The sequence below is a fragment of the Hemitrygon akajei genome, chromosome 3 (assembly GCF_048418815.1).
Source record: "Hemitrygon akajei chromosome 3, sHemAka1.3, whole genome shotgun sequence".
Lineage (NCBI taxonomy): Eukaryota > Metazoa > Chordata > Chondrichthyes > Myliobatiformes > Dasyatidae > Hemitrygon > Hemitrygon akajei.
Window position 1 is genome coordinate 81,298,382 of NC_133126.1, and position 20,251 is coordinate 81,318,632.

Here is a 20,251-nt window from a genome sequence, read left to right on the forward strand (position 1 = left end):
TGCTGCCTGGCCCGCTGAGTATTTTCTTGCATCTCCCCCCCCCCCCCCAAGTTTCAGATCTCCGGCGACGTTTGCATCTTGCACTGCACCGGTCACCCGAGGCTCAGCTCCGGCTCCTGGAAGGAGTCGCCGCTGGCGTCTGGGAGAGGGAGTGGGCAGAGTGAGAGCTGGGGCAGGCGGCCCCCATTAAAGCGGCGAGGGTTGGCGGTGTCCAGCGGCAGAGCCTGTCTGGGGTTGTCAGTAACCCCCCACCCTGAGCTTGTGTCAGTGTCGCGCCTGCTGACAGCCTGACGTCAAGGCGGGCAGTACAGGCTGAGAGAGGCTCTGCTGTGGCTGACACATCATTCTCTCTCTCTCTCTGCCGTAGTAAAATACCGCTCATTCTGGAGGCTCAGGCTATCTACACACACCACCCTCCTGTCTCCCTCCACACCCCCCTCCCTTAACCTTTCACTGCAGCCAGCTTCCTGAGTGAGTCGTCGCCTCCTCCACCTCTGCCAACCAGCAGGAGGCTGCCACCTGAATGGAGTTCTTCAGCCGGCACATCTCCAGTCGCACATTTCCAGCGGCCGCGGCAACACCGGCCGCTTTGTAGCAGCCCGGCCAACTTGGTGTGCCATGCACAGGATCCTTGTGCATCTCGCTGCTTGATTCCAGAGGACACGATGTGCAGTTTTCAGCATCCAATGTATACATGTTAAGCTCTTTGTATGTGCGCGCGGAGGGAAGGAAACAGCAGGTAACACATCTTTTATATACATATATTGCAATGATTTTATTTAAAGGCACAGCGTGGATTATATAACACGATCAGGGAGCGCAATGTGTTTTAACCTCAGCCGTATTTGACGCCTGGGTCGCATTAAGAGCGCAGAATTCATGCTAATCGTTTTTTAAAGAATTTATGGAAAACACCCGTTTTCTCCAGAAGACATAAAAATAACAGCTTTCTTCGTTGATGAGACACCTATTTTTTCACCCCATTATACACACACATACACACATTCAGTTTCATTCCCCCTCAATCCCGGTTTTGTTAAGCTTGCAAAATCTTCCGCTTTTCCGATTGGTCGCAGTGTTTTTTAAAAAAATAAGACCCCGACTCTATCTCTCACCCCCTCTACCCTCTCCCAACTGCATTTAATGCAAATTGGGAAAACCTGCCTTGCTTGGAGCCACACACGTACAAATAACTATTGTACTTTGCAAATCAGTGGGTTTCTGCATAACATTTGCTCTGCAGTAGTGCTGGGATTGATTAAGCGGTTGATGTACGTTATGTGTGGGGGTATTTATACTCATTGCATTCCGGGTGCACCTTGACAGGCTGACAGCTGTCGCGTTCATTCATTTCTGCTGAGCCCTTGTTTACCTCGGTCAAATTTAGCGACTGCGCCACGGTCTTCCCTAAATAGGGCAAGCACTTGCCTTCGGGAAGGGAGGCGGTTCGAGGACGCCGAGGGGGCTGCTTGGGGACTTTGTACCCTCCTCCGGCCAAGGCGGCAGGAACTGCAGTCACAACCCTCGACAGGCGCCCGGGCAGCCCGTGCCTTCTTGTTGACCATCAGCAAAGTAAACGGGAATCCTGCAGGAAGCCCCAGCAGTGGCACACGTTGTTGTCGTGTGTACGCGACCGTCTGAATCCAAAGTTGCCCACGGGCCATGTGCGTCTCTTGCTGTTAGTTAATGAAGCTGATGTCCGGGGCGGTTTACTTCACTGTTTACAGAGCAGCATTCAGCCCATTCCAAAGCGGCTTCTCACCTGCGACATCCCGGCTCGTCTCAGCCTCATCTTTTCAGTTATTTTTAAAAATGATTTTGATTTCACGCTTTTCGCCCCTTAAAATCTAATTTTCAATTCGTGAAATGTCGACCGACCGTTCCCCTCCTTAGATGCTGCCTGACCTGCTGCGTTCTTCCAATGTTTTGTGTGTTGTTTGAGTTTGTGGTTTTTTGACAAGGAATCAACTGGTGATTGAGGTCTTTGACCGTTGGTGCCCCCGCCCCCCAAATCCAGTTAGTCGCAGCCTGGGTGATTTGATGCTATATGGCGCAGTCCCCCGTGTTTTCATCCCATTCCCGCAATATTGCTGCTCTGAGTAGTCACGTCTCGGATGGCTTTTGCAGGGTGCATGGATTCCCCCGCGTGAGGGTCGGACACTGACCACCGCGGTGACCCTATGCTGTATGTGATCTTGAGTTGTAAATCTGATGCAGCTCCAACAGGTAACAAGACTCGTAGTCCTGCCTTGTGGATGAGAAATCATAGTTATAATGAGTTTTACATAATATTTTGTAATGAAGGCATTGCTGGCCGCTTCACGAAGTGTTTGAGTTGATGGGGTAGGGACAGCGCTTCCTGGAATCTGACCTGCCGACACAAACGGAGCAGTTTGTCTTGGGCAGCCAGTTGGAACGATGGTGCTCCTAGTACCTGTTGCCCATGTGTTTTTGGAAGTGGCTTTGCAGGAGCGGGCGCTGCGGCTCAGCTGGGAGGAGTGAGGAGTTCAGCACCTCCAGTGTGAGCAGTCTTGCAACTAACCTCTTGGCCGAAGGTGAATTCCCAGTCCAGTCATGGCTAGCAAAAGTGTAAAGGAACCAGGGCTGAACTAGCACTGCTGGTAACATTACAATATTAATGAATTAGGCAATGATTTATTAGCTTATTGTAGTATCACCATCAGGGTGATGAAATAGTGGATAACATTTGCTTGCAAGCACTTTGTGTCAAATTGTAAGTTTACTAACTAGAAGGCATTCTGGCTAATCTGCCTTTTTCAACAGAGTGGGAAATATGCCATGGAGTCTTCTCCAATTCCAGTTTAATGTATGTGAGCAGTATGCTAGCTTCTGCTGCTCTTCCCAGGCTCCCTTGTAATTGCTGAAGAACTCAGACTTTACCTGGTTAAGAGAATATCTGTGGCCCCTAGCTACTGATGGGTTCAAAAATTTAAGATACGTGGAGGTCCATCGACCTGACCAGGGAATGGATGTCTCTGTCTCATCGCAGTTACATTTTTACATTTTGGAAAGTTGTGGTTGGGATCGGTTTGGAATTCTGTTCATTTGCTTGGCTAACAGAGCGGGCACCATACAGAATAACAGAGCTAATCTGAAAGGCCAATGCCTAATCTTGGTCTAAATTTCTTAAATAATTACATTCCCCCAGTTTCTATTCATGCTACTTTAATAGTCCTAAAGTGATTGAGCCTGATGTTTTACTGCTTGTGCATGAGAAATACCTGATCTCTTTTTGGTCCAGTGGGCGAAATCACATGCTGGTAATGCCATGGCTCCACTTCCTGCCACACAGCATGGGAGAATACCAAGGTACCATGTCCCACCACGCTTGGGCAAGTGGCCTGTGGGTTGTTATTGCACATCTCCTTGCTAAGTCCTGTTGTATCAAATTTTGTGAAAAAAGAAATGAAAAGCTGATTGTGGAGAGCATCTTCTTTCTTGAAAGTTGCAGCTGTGCTCTGTCGACTAACACTGGCATTTTCTTTTCAAAATGTTTTTCAGATACGGCAGTGAAGACCCTTCAGCTCTGAAAATTGATCCGATTTGCAGGGGACGTCGAGAGTGAACCTGATTGCATGGCGTGGTTTGGATTGCAGACGTTCATGTCATTTTGCCTCGTGGGCTTTGTATCAGTAATGTTGTTAATGCACCCACCTTCTGTGGATGCAGAAACACCTGGACCTGCAAGTTCTCCAAAGCAAAATAACTCCTGCGTGGGCAACTATGAATGTAAGGAGGGAGTTATTTTGCCAATATGGTACCCAGAAGATCCATCCCTTGGAGATAAAATTGCTAGAGTTATTGTTTACTTTGTGGCAATGATCTACATGTTTTTGGGAGTCTCCATTGTAGCAGACCGCTTTATGGCATCTATAGAAGTGATTACCTCGCAAGAGAAAGAAATTACCATCAACAAACCCAATGGAGAGACAAACACAACCGTGGTACGAGTTTGGAATGACACTGTGTCCAACTTAACGCTTATGGCTTTGGGGTCATCCGCTCCAGAAATCATGCTGTCACTCGTTGAAGTTTGTGGCCATGGGTTTAAATCTGGTGAGCTTGGTCCTGGTACCATTGTGGGCAGTGCAGCTTTTAATATGTTCGTCATTATTGCCATCTGCGTATATTCCATTCCCGATGGTGAGACCAGGAAGATCAAGCACTTGCGTGTTTTTTTTGTCACAGCTGCTTGGAGCATTTTTGCCTACATCTGGCTGTACATGATCCTTGCCGTCTTTTCACCCGGCATCGTGCAGGTGTGGGAAGGGCTGGTCACCTTTTTGTTCTTCCCCATCTGCGTCACACTCGCCTGGATCGCTGACCGCAGACTCCTTTTCTACAAGTACGTGCAGAAGAAGTATCGCACCAACAAGAACCGGGGCCTCATCATCGAGACCGAAGGTGAACACCCCAAAGGCATCGAGATGGACGGCAAGCTGGTGAACTCCCACTTTGTGGATGGGACACTGACGGCCTTGGAAGGGAAAGAAGTGGATGAATCCCGCAAAGAGATGATCCGCATCCTCAAAGACCTGAAGCAAAAGCATCCTGAGAAGGAACTCGATCAGCTGGTGGAAATGGCGAACTACTACGCTCTTTCCCACCAGCAGAAAAGCAGGGCCTTCTATCGCATCCAAGCCACCAGGATGATGACTGGCGCAGGCAATATCCTGAAGAAGCACGTGTCCGAGCAAGCCAAAAGAAGCAATAGCATCCTTGAGGTGAGGCTGGACACTCCTGAAGATCTTTGCTCCCGCATTTTCTTTGAGCCATCTGCTTACCAGTGCCTGGAGAATTGCGGTGCGGTGTCACTGACCGTGGTCCGCAAAGGCGGGGACATCTCCAACACGGTGACTGTGGACTACAAGACCGAGGACGGCTCAGCCAACGCCGGTGCCGATTATGAGTTTAGCGAAGGGACCCTGGTCTTCAAGGCAGGTGAAACACAGAAAGAAATCACCGTTGGCATCATCGATGATGACATCTTTGAGGAAGACGAGCATTTCTTTGTGCGGCTTAACAACCTCAGAGTGATGGAACTGGAAGATGCGCTGGAGCCAAACAGTGTGCCGTACCCGAAAGCTTTGATTGTTTCCCCACTTGTTGCCACTGTGACTATTCTAGATGATGACCATGCAGGTATCTTTACATTTGAGAGTGACGTTGTCCATGTCAGTGAGAGTATCGGAGTGATGGAAGTGAAAGTGCTGAGAACATCTGGGGCACGTGGGACAGTCATCGTTCCCTTTCGGACGATAGAAGGAACGGCAAAAGGGGGCGGCGAGGACTTTGAAGACACATATGGGGAGCTGGAGTTTAAAAACGATGAGACTCTGTAAGTAACATTCCTATCCCACATCTCTGAATGTCTTGTTTTCTGTACTATTGGAAAACTAACTAGTAATACCTGTTTTGTTTAAAATTACAGTAGCAATTAAAGGAAGTTGGTGTTGAGCAGAACCATGGCAATTTAATTTGGGAAAACATTTGTAAATATGTTTTCTTTGCACATAATTTTAACCCTTTAGTACACTCACAAAGTTTTTTTTAAAAAAATGCAACTTACTCATGGATTTGAGCGCATGGGTATTGTTTGAAGATGTCATTAATTCCACAATGCCTTATTGCTTTGGCTGACCATTGTTAAATACCTAAAAATGGACAAAACACACATAAGCATTACTGTGATTAGATATTAAACAGACTTGGGCATTTCTTGATGACTGTGAGTCTGCTGGGATACACATTGTGTAATGAAAGCAGCATATACAAAAAGTCAAACCCTGCTGAAGTTTTTGTACATTGTTAATCTGGTAGGCTTTTCCAGAGAGCGGGTTATATTACAATTGAACTACATACCAGAGTGCAGCCTTCCCTTATGCCAATTCTTAACCAGATCTCTTCCTAGACACTTGCACTGAGATCCACAATTGGCAGGCTGTCCTTTTAAGGCAAGGATGCAATTTTCTACGAGGAACCAGGCTCTCAATGTGCAATACCTGTTTCTTTTTGAAAGTTCCTTTTTTGTGATACTTTAACAATTAGTCAAAACAATCATTTTAGAAAGTAGAAAAAAAAATCACAGGTATTTACTTTGTGGTATATCAGTTACAGCACGCTATTGCAATCCCTCCTTATTGGCATGGAGTTGTCCGGGGGAGTATCATGGTGTTTTTATCTAGATAGATGGATACAAGTGAAATGTTACTGGAGCTTGCTATTATAATCTTCAAGTTAATTGTACCTTTAATATCCGTATCCCAGATTAAAACCAGTTGAAAACTCCAAGATAATTTCCTGTTGTTTGAAGTGGCCATTGCCTCCAAATGTGGCTGCCCCTCATGTCGCTAAGCCTCTGCAGCTTCCTCCCACACTGGCACCTGTTGGCACATTAATCCAGCACTAATCAGTTTCACTTGCAGCAACCGGGGTTTCACAGAAGTCTGACCCAACTGTCCCAGTTGTCACTGCTGCAGTTGCTGCAGAACCCAAGACTGTAAAATCAGTTGTCTAAATGCAGATTGCTTACAACTGTTCACACTTGAGTGGCTTCAATTGACTGCTGATCAAGGAAGATCAAGACGGTAAAAAGAAGCAAATTTAGAAAGTAGAAAAAAGAGTGTCAAATTTGTAAATTACAGGATGGCTCATCTCCAATCCACCTGCTCCTTTGGGTGCTGAGTGACAAATTCTGCCTGACTGCCTGGGTCTGTGAGAGATTATGCTCTGTGTTTTATGCTGACGTGTTTGCACAGAAACCTGTGTGCAACTTCACCCTGGCATTTTACTGACTGCATCCCAAGCTGAAATTGTACAGATCATCATTAACTACAGGTTCAATAGTGATATTTTTGATCAAGAAATCAAGGAACTAGAATAAAATTGTTTTTGGATTGAAAAATAAGGAATTAAATATTAAAGGTACAAGTATCATCTTTGGTTTATCGCAAGTTCTTCTTGGACTCGGTTAAGCAAATTTGTGGATTAAATGATGTTGTTTCGCTTGATGGATGATGATATTAGGGTCAGCCATTAAAAAGGCTCCCAGGATAGTGATGTGAACTACCTTTTGTTTGGCAGTGTGTCTGTTCTGTTGATGCTGGCAAGGGCATTCTGCACTGTTTCTTCCCAACATTACTTTTGTTCGCTAGAGTCACAGGACAAGGGGAATGCTGGAGTAATTTAAGAATTTGTTAATAGAGCTGAACTCAGAACGTGCATTTAAATGGACTGGCTCGTTTCTGCCATGTGGAACGTGCAAATTCAGCCGAGTTCAGTGCCTTGCAACCCACCTCTTGTGAGGTTGGTTTTAAAAGCTGGTGCGTTGAAGTGATCTGTCTAATTTATTCCAGGAAAAATAAGGTAGTTGGAGTTAGATCTTTATTCTAAATTTCCAACCTCCTTTTAGTCCCTTTTAAAATGATTGTAGTAGATGCTGAACCAATAGATGAATTTATTCAAAAATTATCCAGTTAATGTCCTCTGAATGGATACAGTTTGGTAATGAGTATTGGAAATACTTGATTTTCATAATCATAATTATCCCTTTTTGAAAGGACAAAATTGGACAGGCTCGTGCATTGTGTGTGTATGAAAGAGTGAACTATGCAGTGTGCCTTAAAGTGGACTGGTCTAATAAATAAATTGATTGGCTGTGTGGTTCTCCTGCAGCAACACTGGATGTTATTGGTTGTACCATCAAATTGCTACAACCATCAAATCGCTGTTGTGTAGATCTGCGGAGATATACTGTATGTAGTCCCTAGACATTCTGTGGTCTGTTTAAAAGAAAAAAAGAGTCTGGAAGCAGCCAGTTTTGTTTTATTTGTTATGTGAATAAATTTTATAGAACAGTGTCATCTGTGGTATCTTGCATCAGGACAACAAGCTGATTCTGCATAAATTTATTTTCAATACAGCAAGTAGGAGCATTTGGTTTAAAGGTGCATATAACCACTGACTGTGTATCAATGCTGTGTAAGCTGTCTTTGGGTGATTGGTAAGATGTAAAAAAAAATATCCACAGGTTACTGAATGTTCAGTGTTTTTATTTATAGTACAGATCTTCAGTTCATGATGTCTACATTCTGTGCTGTTTCAGTGGGTACCGCATGGCTTTTGAAAGGTGTAAAGACCAAATTTCGTAAATAAGCAACAGAGAATAATGTAGCTTTTTATCGCCTTTGTAGCTTTTGAGTATGCAACGTCCCTCTAGGAGACCATTCTGCCCATCGACTGTGTGCTGGCTCCCAGAGTACATTTGATGACTCCATTCCCAAATTTATTTCCTTTAAGCCTATCCATTCCCACATCCTCATCAACGCCCCTTGATCCTCCATCAGTCCATCTGGCCTAACTTACAGTGGTGAGTTAATCTACCCACTAGCAAATGCTTGGGACATGAGCACTCAGAGGAGACAATGCAGACAGCGCCTGAGGTCAGGGACTCAGTAATGCTATTCACCCTGCTATTGTGCTATCCAAATGGTTTGAGACTGGTTATTTTGGGGACGTCACGTGATGACGTAGGAATGAGACGTAGAAATCCAGCTCTCCCGTAAAAAACCTGTAAAATAATGTTTAAGTGAAGAAAAGTTAGTAAATACTTTTTAAAAATTACATATAAACTACTCAGGATTGTCTTAAGATATGTCTCCTAAGCAGAAGCAGAAGAAAACTACTATTTTGAAGACAACACAAGTTGGAAAAGAATCAAGGCCGGCAGCCATGAAAGAGCCTCGGGCTCAAGTGCATTTTACCTCCGGCGATACAGAACAGGAAACTGCGGCAACATCAACTGTTTCCCAAAAAAAAGTGCAACAGGAATTGCGCATGCATGAAGGAAGGGGCATGCGCAAACACGAGCAACCCAAACTACAAATCCCAGCTATGATCGGAACTGAAAGTGAAAGTGAATATGAGGTGGAATCAGATTCTCTGGATAAATCAGACAAAGATGAAGAGACAAACAAAGAAGAGCAACAGGAAAAGGTTGGAGGTGATATTGGAGACATAAAAAAATCTTTGGTGCAAATAATGCATGAATTAAAAGTAATAAAAAAGATATTAAAATATGAAGATTATGTTTGATAAAATGATGAAAAGACAGGGCAAAATGGACAAGAAAATTAAAAACTTGGAAGAAATAACGGGAGACACCATTGATAGAGTGAATAAAATGGAAGATAATATTTCTGCCTGGACATCAGAAAGAAAACGGTTGTTGGAAAAAGTGGATGTACTTGAAAATTTTAACAGACAAAATAATATTAAGATTGTTGGACTTAAAGAAGGTATAGAAGGTATAAAATCCAATAAATTTTTTTCAAAAATGGATTCCGGAAATTTTGGAAATGGAAGAAGGAACCCAGTTAATTGAAATTGAAAGGGCTCACAGAGCCTTAAGATAAAGACCTCAAGTTGATCAAAACTCACGATCAATCTTGATAAAATGCTTAAGATATCAAGATAAAAAGATCCTGAAGGCGGCTGCCCAACGTGCCAGAAAGAGAAACGGGCCATTGATGATAGAAGGGAGAACAGTTCTTTTCTATCCTGATATAAGTTATGACCTTTTGAAGAGAAAGAAGGAATTTAACCCAGCGAAAAAAGTTTTATGGGAAAAGGGTTATAAATTTATATTGCGCCACCTGGCAACCCTGATAATTTTTTTGGATGACGGAAAAAGAAGATCTTTTACTGATTATCGGGATGCAGAAGAATTTGCACAAGAACTCCCAAATATTCGTTAACCACAGCCAAAGATTTAAAAGTGAAACGGCTTAAAGATGAAGACAGGGACAGTGAATGGAGTTGATGGATGTTTAAGGACAGAAGAATATTTAAATATATTCTTAATTATATGATATAGGGGGAGAAAGGTAAAAATTTGAGAAATATTAATCGAGAGTAGTGATATTATTTTTTCTTATATATACTTTTTTATGTTACGGGGGAGCTGGGGGAACTTCGGATCGATTGCTACGGGATCCACGTGTATAATCATGGCGATTGCCATGACCTGCACAACGGAGGGGGGGTAATGTTGTGTTTTTTTTCTTTATCCATAACATTAGTAGGGGGGTATTTTGTTATATTTTCTTTATAATCTATTTTTCTTTAATCTTTCTTTCTTTGCCTGGACGATTGGGGGGGGGGCGGGGGGAGACACATAGCAACACGGAGAATTTTAAAAAGATTCCCCAAGGTACTACGAAAGTTGAAAAGTTAGGTATTACTATAGAATGGAGTAACCCTGTTAAAAATAATGACTAATTTACTGAACTTTTAAAGTTTTAATGTTAATGGGCTTAATGGACCGGTGAAAAGAAAAAGAATTTTAACATACATTAAGAAAATGAAAATAGATATAGCTTTTAGCTGTATTCCATTTGAAAAAATTACATAATTTAAGAGATAAATACGAAATATTTCTGAAAATTTGGCGCCCTTATTTACAAAAGATAGGATTAAATATATAGGTGCTCCGAAGATAAAATTATTGGTTATTTGGGGAAAGAAAGAAAGAAAGAAATATATATATATATTAAAGCTATTATGAACTCCAAGGAGCATGTGGGGATCTTCCGATATCCAGGCATTCTTTCTTTCTTTTTTTTTCTCTTTCTACAGGGATATGTTAGGGGGGAGGGGGAAGGGTTGATAATTTTGTTCCTTCTGTAAACATTTGAAAATTCAATTTTAAAAAATTTATTTAAAAAAAAGAGACTGGTTATTTTTCTTTTAACACAAAAGCAGATGTTATAAAAACTCTGGACATATTGAACAGGCTGTTCTGCAGCTTGCATCATGGGAGAGATAGTTTTAATTTATCCAATCATTGATCTTCCAGCTAATCTGGTCCTGCTGTAAATTCATCAATCCCAACACTAAGCCTGTTTTATCTCGCCAGGTATGTTGTTATCTGCTGAGTACCTGAAGCTTCTTTTAATTGTGTAAGATTTCCTGCACTTTCTTCATGAAACTAATTACAAACTAGAGACATCCAAGTTACAAGATCTATACCATCACCTTAACTTTTTTGCTGGCTGTCCAGAACAGAACATGGGGATCAAAATTTAATTCTAGCAGAGTTCAATAGGATAATGATCCTTCTGTAAAAACAAACTTTTAAAATTCTTCATCCAGAAACACAGCAATGACCTTCCCTAACAAGCTCCCTGGACACTGTGCACTAAGACTGCTGAAGGAAGTACTTTTTTTAAGGAGCAAACTGTGATCTACTTTAGCGTGCTGTGCAAAGTAAAAGGGTGCCCACATGCATACAAATTCTAGCAGTCAATCCAGTCGTGAGCAGCCGAGCTGATTAAAGCAACCGGACAGCCTGTTCAATGAAAACTCTTAGATTGTGACTTTAACATAAATCTTGACCTTGGGATGCTCTCAATACAAGATATGACAGCCACACAAGATTAGAATAGTGGCTTAATCAGCTGTTTGGATGAGCCAGGAAGACTAGTTGTAATACACTGTTTCTTGCTTGCTGAAGGTTTTAAATTGAAGAGCCCCCTTCATTAAGGAGCTTAACCATAGTTCCTCACCACAAGATCCAGAATATTTCCAGGGCCCTTTGCTGGATTTACAGTGGTTTGGAATTGGCCACTAGGCTGACAAAGAGTTGGTCAAGGCCTTCAGTCCAATGTTCTCTGCTTGGAAGTACATGTGTGACCAAATAGTAACTGCAGGCTCTGGGTTTTCTGCAACTGGCCTAACAGAACTCCTCAGCTGGTTTTGGATATGAAACTGACTATTGGCCTAGAATCCTGAGGGCAGCTGCCATCTGTGAAATGGTATCCCAGCCAAAGTCTGCAATATAATTCTGTGGCGACCACTCATGGTTTTTGATGATATGTATAAGTATGGGGTAGAGAAACTTAGAGAGGTTATGTTCCTTACTTCACCACTGGCATTTAGGGCAGCAATGAAGGTCCTACATCTTCATTTGACCTTGGCCACTCAAATGCAGAAGGATTCTTCATTGCTATTTCTGTAACCGTTCTGTTTTACCATTCAGGGTTGTTAGCCCTGAGTTGAACCATGGAACTTGGAGGACTGGTGGACTGCTCTTAGTCTGGCTTTTACCCTTTGACTTGTTCAGCATGGGTGATCCTACCAAAAATGTCCTGATTCCAGCGAGTAGAGCTATCCAGGTCATTGAGGTTTGCAAGCATCCAAACCACGACAATAATTTATAACTTTAATACGCTGTCTGTAGTTTACCATTCAGAAAATGTTGGGTGGGTTTACAGCTGGTTTTATTGAGTCACTTGATACAGCAACTAATAAATTAATAAATAAAATTTAAAAGAAAATTGGGTAGGTATATGGATGGGAGGGGTATGGAGGATCATGGTACAGGTGCATGACAAATTAATAGTTCAGCATGGACTAGATGGGCTGCAAGGCCTGTTTCAGTGATGTGGTGGTCTGTGACTGAATGATTTATCTTGGATAATAGGGGAAAAGGTTTGTGATGGGATATTGGGCATAAAGGAGTGCAAAGAAAGGCCTTTACCAAGTCTTCACAGGCAGAAATTATTAATAAAATGTAACAGAGTAAAAGGAAAGTTAAAAATCATGTTTGAGAAGATCTGTTGATAGTGTGCACTTTGAGTCCATAGTTTGATATATTGGAAAGTGTATTGATATCAGCAGAGGACATCCTGACGTATAAAGCACAACTAACTATATCTCGTGCAACACACGCAAAATGCTGGAGGAGCTCAGCAGGCTGGGCAGCATCTTCGGAGAAGAGTAAAGTCAATGTTTTGGGCCAAGACCCTTCATTGGGATTGGAAAGGAACAGAAGTCAGAATAAGAAAGTGGGGGAGGGGAGGAAGAAGTACAAGGTGGTGGGTGAAAGGTGGAACCAGGAAGGGGGAGGGGTGAAGTAAACAGCCGGGAAGTTGATTGCTGAAAGAGATAAAGGTCTGGATAAGGAGAGGAGGAAGACCATGGAAGAAAGTGAAGGGGGAGGAGCATTTCCAATATCTGCAGATTTTCTCATGTTTGTGAAACCATATCTTGTATGCTGTTGTCCTTGGGTTGCTAGCAACAATATTGTGGAATGTGCAAATAATTAAATACCTTTAGCCAGTGAATATTATGAGGTACCTGCATCACTAGTATTTATCCCTTATCTGCTTTTTTAGAGGGCTTTACAGGTATGCCAGCTGTTCAGGAGCACACCATGTCCAGATATGGCTTTCTGTAGCCCCAGATTGTACATCTTTATGGCCATTACATATGATCATTTCTCAAAGAAGACAGTGGCAAAATCTGTAGTGGATGTTAAGCGCCTACACGGTAGAGTAGAAATATAGTGGTTGACAGTTGCAGCAAATTGTTGTGTGTATGATCCACTGCAGTGCTAAAAGGTGAAACAAGCTGTACTTCTGTTAAGGCTTTGGCTTCTGTTTAGTTGGTACTGTTTTATGAATACTTATCATTAAATATCTTTCAGGCTGCCATATTTACCACACTGTGCTGTAAAATTATTCAACCTGAGGCATTAAATGAAAATTGTCAAGGTACTAGAGGAACCTTTGAAGGAATTTTTGGATTAACATCATACAGAGTTGGACAAAATTGATTTGATGCAATCATAGAGATTCTCTCTTCCTCCCTATAGGCTGTCAGCTCTGGGTGTTTTGAGTATATTTTTATAGAAATCATTTGATTACAAGAAAGTACAACTTTAAATGAATGAAATCCTTTTGAAGGTAAATTGTTTAAAAAAAAAAGCAAGCAAAATAAAAGTAGCGCACTGTAAGGTTTTACTGCTAATGTAATGGTTTCTCTGTAGCAGCAAAGTTTGGTTATGGCTAAAGGTAACGGGGGCCTTGGAATGTGCGCCATCCAATGGGAGGCATGTTGTGGGTCTGAGAGAAGGGATTTTGTGGCCTTTGGTCAGTGAGAGATGACGAGAGGAGATGCGAGTGGAGAGAGCTGGTAGACCGCTGGACGGAGTGGACTTGAAGTGAGGGTCCGCGGGTCAGCGATGTTCGGAGGAGTTCGATGGGGAACGAATGGACGGAACCGTGAGCTCCAATGTGCGCATTAGACTGTTTCATTAAAATGGGTCGTTTTTCCTTTTTTATTTCTTTATTAACCCTATAGTCAGATTAAGATCTATAAAGTTCAGTGGTTTAATTACATACAGTGTACTGTCTGATATTTTGCGGTGCGGATTTGTAACCGGGCAACACATCACGCAGCATCCACACAAACGAGATTTCTCAGTTTGGCTGGGCCAGAGGCTGTCTTCCCCTAGTCAAACACATGCTGGCAGAACTTGAGGCTTACGCAAATGTTCAGGTTTTAAAATTATTATACCATTTTCCCCTTCTTTCATGTCACCAGATGTCATTCCCTGGTACAATAAAAAAGACTTCTTTGGAATTTGCACTGCATTATGGTGTAAGAGTACCTCTGGGGTGCTATGACATCATATCAATTTGTTTTATTTCCGCCAATTGCAGATGTGCTGACTCTGCTTGGCACAGTATCTCAGTATCTTAGCCAGTTAACGTATCTGAATCTGCGGGATGGGACGCAGAATGTCCTAGGTACACGTCTGCACTCTGCGACACAAACTGAATATGCTGGCTATTTGCCTGTGCCTTCACAAAAAAATGAGCTCAAACCTCAGCGGAACGTGTTTGGAAAAGAAGAACCTCCCTCCTCAAAACCTCATTTTGTTTAATTCCTCTATTACGTTGTCCATGCAGAACCCAGCCTTGTGGCCAAGAATGGAAAGTAGGTTTTAATTTTTCAGCACATCCGGAAAAATGCAGTGATGCTTTGCGAACTCTACGGATGTTATGAAGAGATAGTGTAAGGGGGCTCGAGGGCTGGGGAAGGGTTGGTGGAGAGACCAGAAACGATTCAAAATAGATTTTATCCTTTCAATGCCCAAGAGACCCTATAAGAAAAATATGAAGGGTTGGTAAATAAAACTCTGGTTACAGTAATGGAGCAACTGATTGGAGGTCTGAGACATGGAGTAACCATAACCCATGCAAATGCTCGCTGGTTCAGGGTTCCTACTGAAGCAGTCAGAAGTCTTTGTGGTTATCTATATTGCTGTATTGAGAGCTATTGCTTTTGCTAATTATGAAATAAATATTATTTTAAAATGTTTCTGTCTAACATATTACATTAAGCATAGTTCAGTATGCAAGGTATAGGAAAAATACCATTGTTAGAGATTCCTGCAGATTAGTTACTCTAACCCAATTATATTTATGCATTGAAGGCTATTTAGTCTTCCTGAGATTTGCACTCCACAGTTATAATTCATCTAATTACAAGCCAGTAATTGGTTTTCAGTACAGCAGAGGCCAGTCTCTACTCTGCTGTATTCTCCATTTTTAGTACTTAGTATGGAAGTAGATGAATATAGGACTGAAATTAAGAATATCTGGGGGCTTCATAAAGATAATTGGTGAATGAAATGGAGGATGATGTAAACCTTTAATAATTACTTGTGATGGTATTGAGTTTGCCCTATCAGATATAAATAGCCACAAGACCTCTCAGTAAAGGGAAATTATACTGTAACTACCCAATCTTCAAAGGCTAGTTTACTTTCCCGTTTATTCTCCACAGTGAGTTTAGCTGCCAATACCCATTATTCAAGTGATGGGTCCCCTCTCCTTACTAACGAGAAGATGCTTCCACCTAACAAATTGTTTAAGCACTATTCATTTATTTTCAGTGATTCATGTTTAAACATTCTTTAAAAAGATTTAAAATTTACAGAAGATTTCAATCTGAAATATTTACAAATTACAAACCATTTCTAAAACACAAAGCATTTCCTCACATAAAGCACAAAGGATTTTCAAAACACAGGTACAATTCCTATAAACTAAAAAGACATACCACAATGCAGATGTACAAGTCATCCATAGCAAAACCAAAGCTGGCAGAATAGATTCTAGTTCACCCCTTCCCCCATTCATAATAAACCTGAACTGCTATTTGCATTAATACCCTTTTTCTTCCACTTGGGTGACTTCACACATATATGCTATTTCCTCAGATATTCTTTTAATACAGTCTAAAAGCTCCTTGAAGAACTTGAAAAGTTCCACAATTAATACTGTGCAGCTAACTTCCTTGAGTACATAAAACCTTCCAACTATAAACACATCAGCTGTTGATATGCTAAATAATTTTATCCATCTTCCTTAAACTAAGCAACTTAAGAGTCAGCTTGTCTGTTTGAAACAATGCAAATTAAACAACCCATTGTGTTATACTCTACTCTTGAGCAGTAATTACAGCGCATCTTCAAAGTTGCTCTATTGACAATATTTAAACTTCAAGCTGATTACTGCTTTCCATTTTAAGGACGGAAGACTGATTCACTAATGACAAATTGTTAGTTGGAAGATCACTTACATCTATTTTTGACCTTACAAGTATCAAATGCTGTGTTTAGAAAGCCAGGATTGGCAAATAACCATGGGCCCATTGGCCAAGGAGTTAATATCTTCCTATGGACATCAGTCTCCTGATCAAGACTCCTTCTGTGATCAGACTATCACTCCTCTATCTGTTCCAATAGGTTATCAGTTCTAGAAAGGCTCTCTTTGCTTCGATGTTCAAAGTACTCATTGACTACTTCCCAATGTAGGGGTTTCTGTGTGATTTTTTTTAAAGAGTATTCACTTCCTCAGTCTCAGCAGCACACATTTTCCAAACCTCAAACAAATGTCATCATTATTATCTTCATAAACAAGTGACAACAATGCATCAATGTCCACATTTTAGGTCTATGTTAGTCCATCTTTACAATCTTTTTCCCCAAAAACAGTTCTTGCCATTTCCTTGATACAAGTTTGAATCAGTGTCTCGGTCACGGTTAGTTTATCAGGTCAGCTGGCAATGCCTTTCACTAAGCTGAAGATAGGTTATCTCTTTCAGAGTCGTGTTCACATTTGTTTCGATGCAGTGTATAACTTTATTCAGGTTTCATGAAAACAAGTTACAAATATGTGTTGATGTTCTCTATAACCTAAGGATTAGTAATTTCACATTTTAATTACAGAAAATCTTCTCCATCAGCTACATGATTTCACAATACAATATACATAAAAAATAAACATTTACACAAGTAAAGAAGCATATAGTTCTTCTGTACCTTAACACTGGGCTCTCAGAAAAAAGGAAGTCACAATGTAAGGGTTGGTTATGTCTTTCCCATGGGAGTGAACACCCATTGGTTTGCTGTAACTTAACATTCTGGCACCAACCATACCACTGCATAAATTCCTTCCCGTTTTCATGATTCTGAACTCTGGGTATGATTGTTCGTCTCCTCCCCCTTTACTTTCTTAAGGTTTGGGCCTAACTGAAAAGAACTGACACATCTTCCTGACTTTTATGTTTTCCCAGCAAACTTTAACTGAGTTCTGTTCTGTCAAACTATAGGATTTTATCAACCAAATATACAAATAGTTCTAGTAATGTTAAATATAAAACAAATAGCAGCATTGATTGGCTTAGTGGTCCTTTTAGTTGCATTTAGGAGTACCACATACACAATATACACTTACAACCAAATAGTAAGTTAATAGCAAATACATCCAAACTGTTCTACCTTGTGACAATATAATGCTTTGTAAAACTTGGAGGCTGTAGGATTCCATCAGTGTTTCTGAAGAAATCGCAGCAGATTAGGTTAGAAGTATAACATTCCTCAAGGGTATCTATCTTTCTCCTGGTAAATCTTCCACCATTGTATAATTTTACTCACAAAATCGAGTATGTATGGCATCCGTTAGTCTTGCGAGACCATGGATCTGCGTCTGGAAAGTCTTCTCCAGGGCGCAGGCCTGGGCAAGGTTTTATTTCATAGAAGATCGGCTGTTGTCCAAGCAGCAAGTCTCCCCTCTCCACGCCACTGATGTTGTCCAAGGGAAGGGCAAGGGCCGATACAGTTTGGTACCGGTGTTGCAGGAGTTGCCAGAACGAGGTTGAAAACAACGTTGGACTGCCTTAAGGACTCCAGCTCCGGATTTGTCCTTAGGGTTTACTCCCGAATCCTTTCCCATGAGTCGATATGGCCGCAAGGCAGTGGAGTTTTGAAATCAGAGTTTTTCCTCTCTTAGATGGACTGCCTTCCCAGGCTGACGTGCTCCATCTACCCGAAAATCGAGTAAGATAGATGATTTTAAACGGTGTAGGTGTAAGCCATGATGCTATGATGCCATCATTAGCAATGAACAACACATTTACAAAGTGCATTATATTAAATTTAAGAAACATATATTGTATTTGAAAAGTTACCCATATTAAAATGTAAATAAGCAACGTCCTCATAGGTAAGTAAAAATAATGTTTGTTGACTCATCTTTCTGTGGGATTGTGTTATTAGACCATCTAGTCATGACAGACATAGCCCAAGCCCACCCCTCCTCCCAAGATGAGGCAAGAAACATGCAAACCTGTGTACAACATCAGAATCAGGACTAGGAAAAGGAGAGGAGCAAGAATAACAGATCACATCTGCCTCTGCTCTTCACTCTTCCAGGGTTAATGACAAACCGGAAGAAAAGGCAAAGAGGTGAGTACGAGGCAACGTATACAAAGCAGACATATGAGAGGTAACTTATTGTAGTGCAGTTTAGGTATTGGAGTCAATGCAGTATTATACAAGAATCAAAGTCAAATTTCCATCCTTGCAGGCTTCTACATCTCAACAAAAAGAGCACAACAAAAACAATTATTCCAGTAGCTAGGGGATTTATCCATTGCAAAAGCAAATATAAATATATATATATATATAGCCCAATTAAGTAGTGCCAATCTATCTGGAAACTGTATTCACTGCTGCAGAGACTAAACTTGCAGCAGCTAGAAAGGCTTCAGCTATTGTGTCAACTAAAATCAGGGGCTTAGTATAAGTCTGCAAAGGAAACTTGTGAAAGGAGGTGCCTTGCCCGTCTAATTATGTCAGTTCAGTGACTCTCAGAATGTATAGAGAAATATTCTTTTAATTAGACTGTTTCTTCTAACCACTGTTGACAAATATCAAGTCCCTCTAGAACATTCTATGTTGCATCCATCATAAACCATTCCTTAAAACTGGACTTGCATTTTTTGCCTTGAGATACCCAACATTGATTAAATCATCAAATTACTCCGAGTCATTTCCTTTATAAAGCTGAGAAAGTGAGTGATCCTCTGATAGCTGTATGTCTGAACAACTTTTGTTATCAGAAACTTCTACCTTCTGAGAGAACCAAAGGATCACACCATTGCTGTTATGAGAGTGAGCGTTGTCAAGGCATTGCTGTACAAGCAGTTTTCCTCTTTTTTATCATGAAAATTGTTTATAGCAGAATTGTTTTTTTTCTCTTTGCCTATTGATGAAAATGCTATGCAGGTGAATATGCAGCAATAGTTGAAAGCTTGTCTGTGGCATTATCAATGTGTCTCCAACAGTAAAATTTATCACAGGATTGTTTCCCCATTTTTCAACTTGTAGTCGAAGTCTATCTGAAATATAATTGAAGTTGTAAGGACACCAATAGTAAAGAACTAATTTTCATCATAAGATATTATTCGCACCACAGCATGAACTATTCATGACTTTTTGATTAAGGGAAAATAAGAAATCTGGGTAGATGCAATAGTCTATGGAACTAAAATATCTAAAAGTCTTATTGCACTTAATCAGTTTCAGTTTTGTTTCATCTTAGCTTCTGCTTCAGTGCATCTCTCCATCTTATCTTCACATGCAAAAACCCAGATCAAGGCTGCACTGAATTTTTTAGAATATAAGCCAGAAATACAGAAACTCGTCATGTTACCTTGATGTTTAACAATGGAATGGAAAAGTGGCCATAAATGGAGAAATGGAAAGGTCCAACATCTTCGTAGTAAGCATTTTCATAGGCTTGTTGGCCATCAAGGGAAAGTGCAATAAGATACCCGTTTAATGGAGAAATCTTCATTAAGAAAAGAGGTTTTCACAATGTTCTAGTCTAAAGGTTTCAATGTCATGTTCCTATGAGTGGGATCATTCAATGACATAACAGTGCCTATACTTTTCTTCAAGTGTAGAGGTACCCATGTCAAGGGATTACTGTACTAGTTTACCTGCAATATCTGGGCTGGAATCTTCCAGTTCTGTTAGGGTGTTATTAATAATTTCCACAAGTGGTTCTTTGCCTTCCCATGTTTATTTCATCTG

At 41.1% G+C, this 20,251-nt stretch overlaps 1 protein-coding gene across 5 annotated transcripts in view; it reads left to right on the forward strand.

Annotated features, from left to right (window-relative positions):
* The first annotated feature begins 293 nt into the window (after nucleotides 1-293).
* slc8a3 (solute carrier family 8 member 3) overlaps nucleotides 294-20,251 on the forward strand; it is a 482,997-nt gene continuing 463,039 nt past the window's right edge. For 2 of the 5 annotated variants that reach the window (XM_073040234.1, XM_073040238.1), the window contains exons 1-2: nucleotides 1,445-1,664; nucleotides 3,523-5,359. In XM_073040234.1, the coding sequence (XP_072896335.1) occupies nucleotides 3,597-5,359 (1,763 nt within the window). In that variant the 5' untranslated portion in view covers nucleotides 1,445-1,664; nucleotides 3,523-3,596. Of the gene's footprint in view, nucleotides 740-1,444; nucleotides 1,665-1,687; nucleotides 2,227-2,272; nucleotides 2,556-3,522; nucleotides 5,360-20,251 lie in introns of those variants that run through there. The other 3 variants (XM_073040235.1, XM_073040237.1, XM_073040236.1) reach the window with 3 other exon arrangements.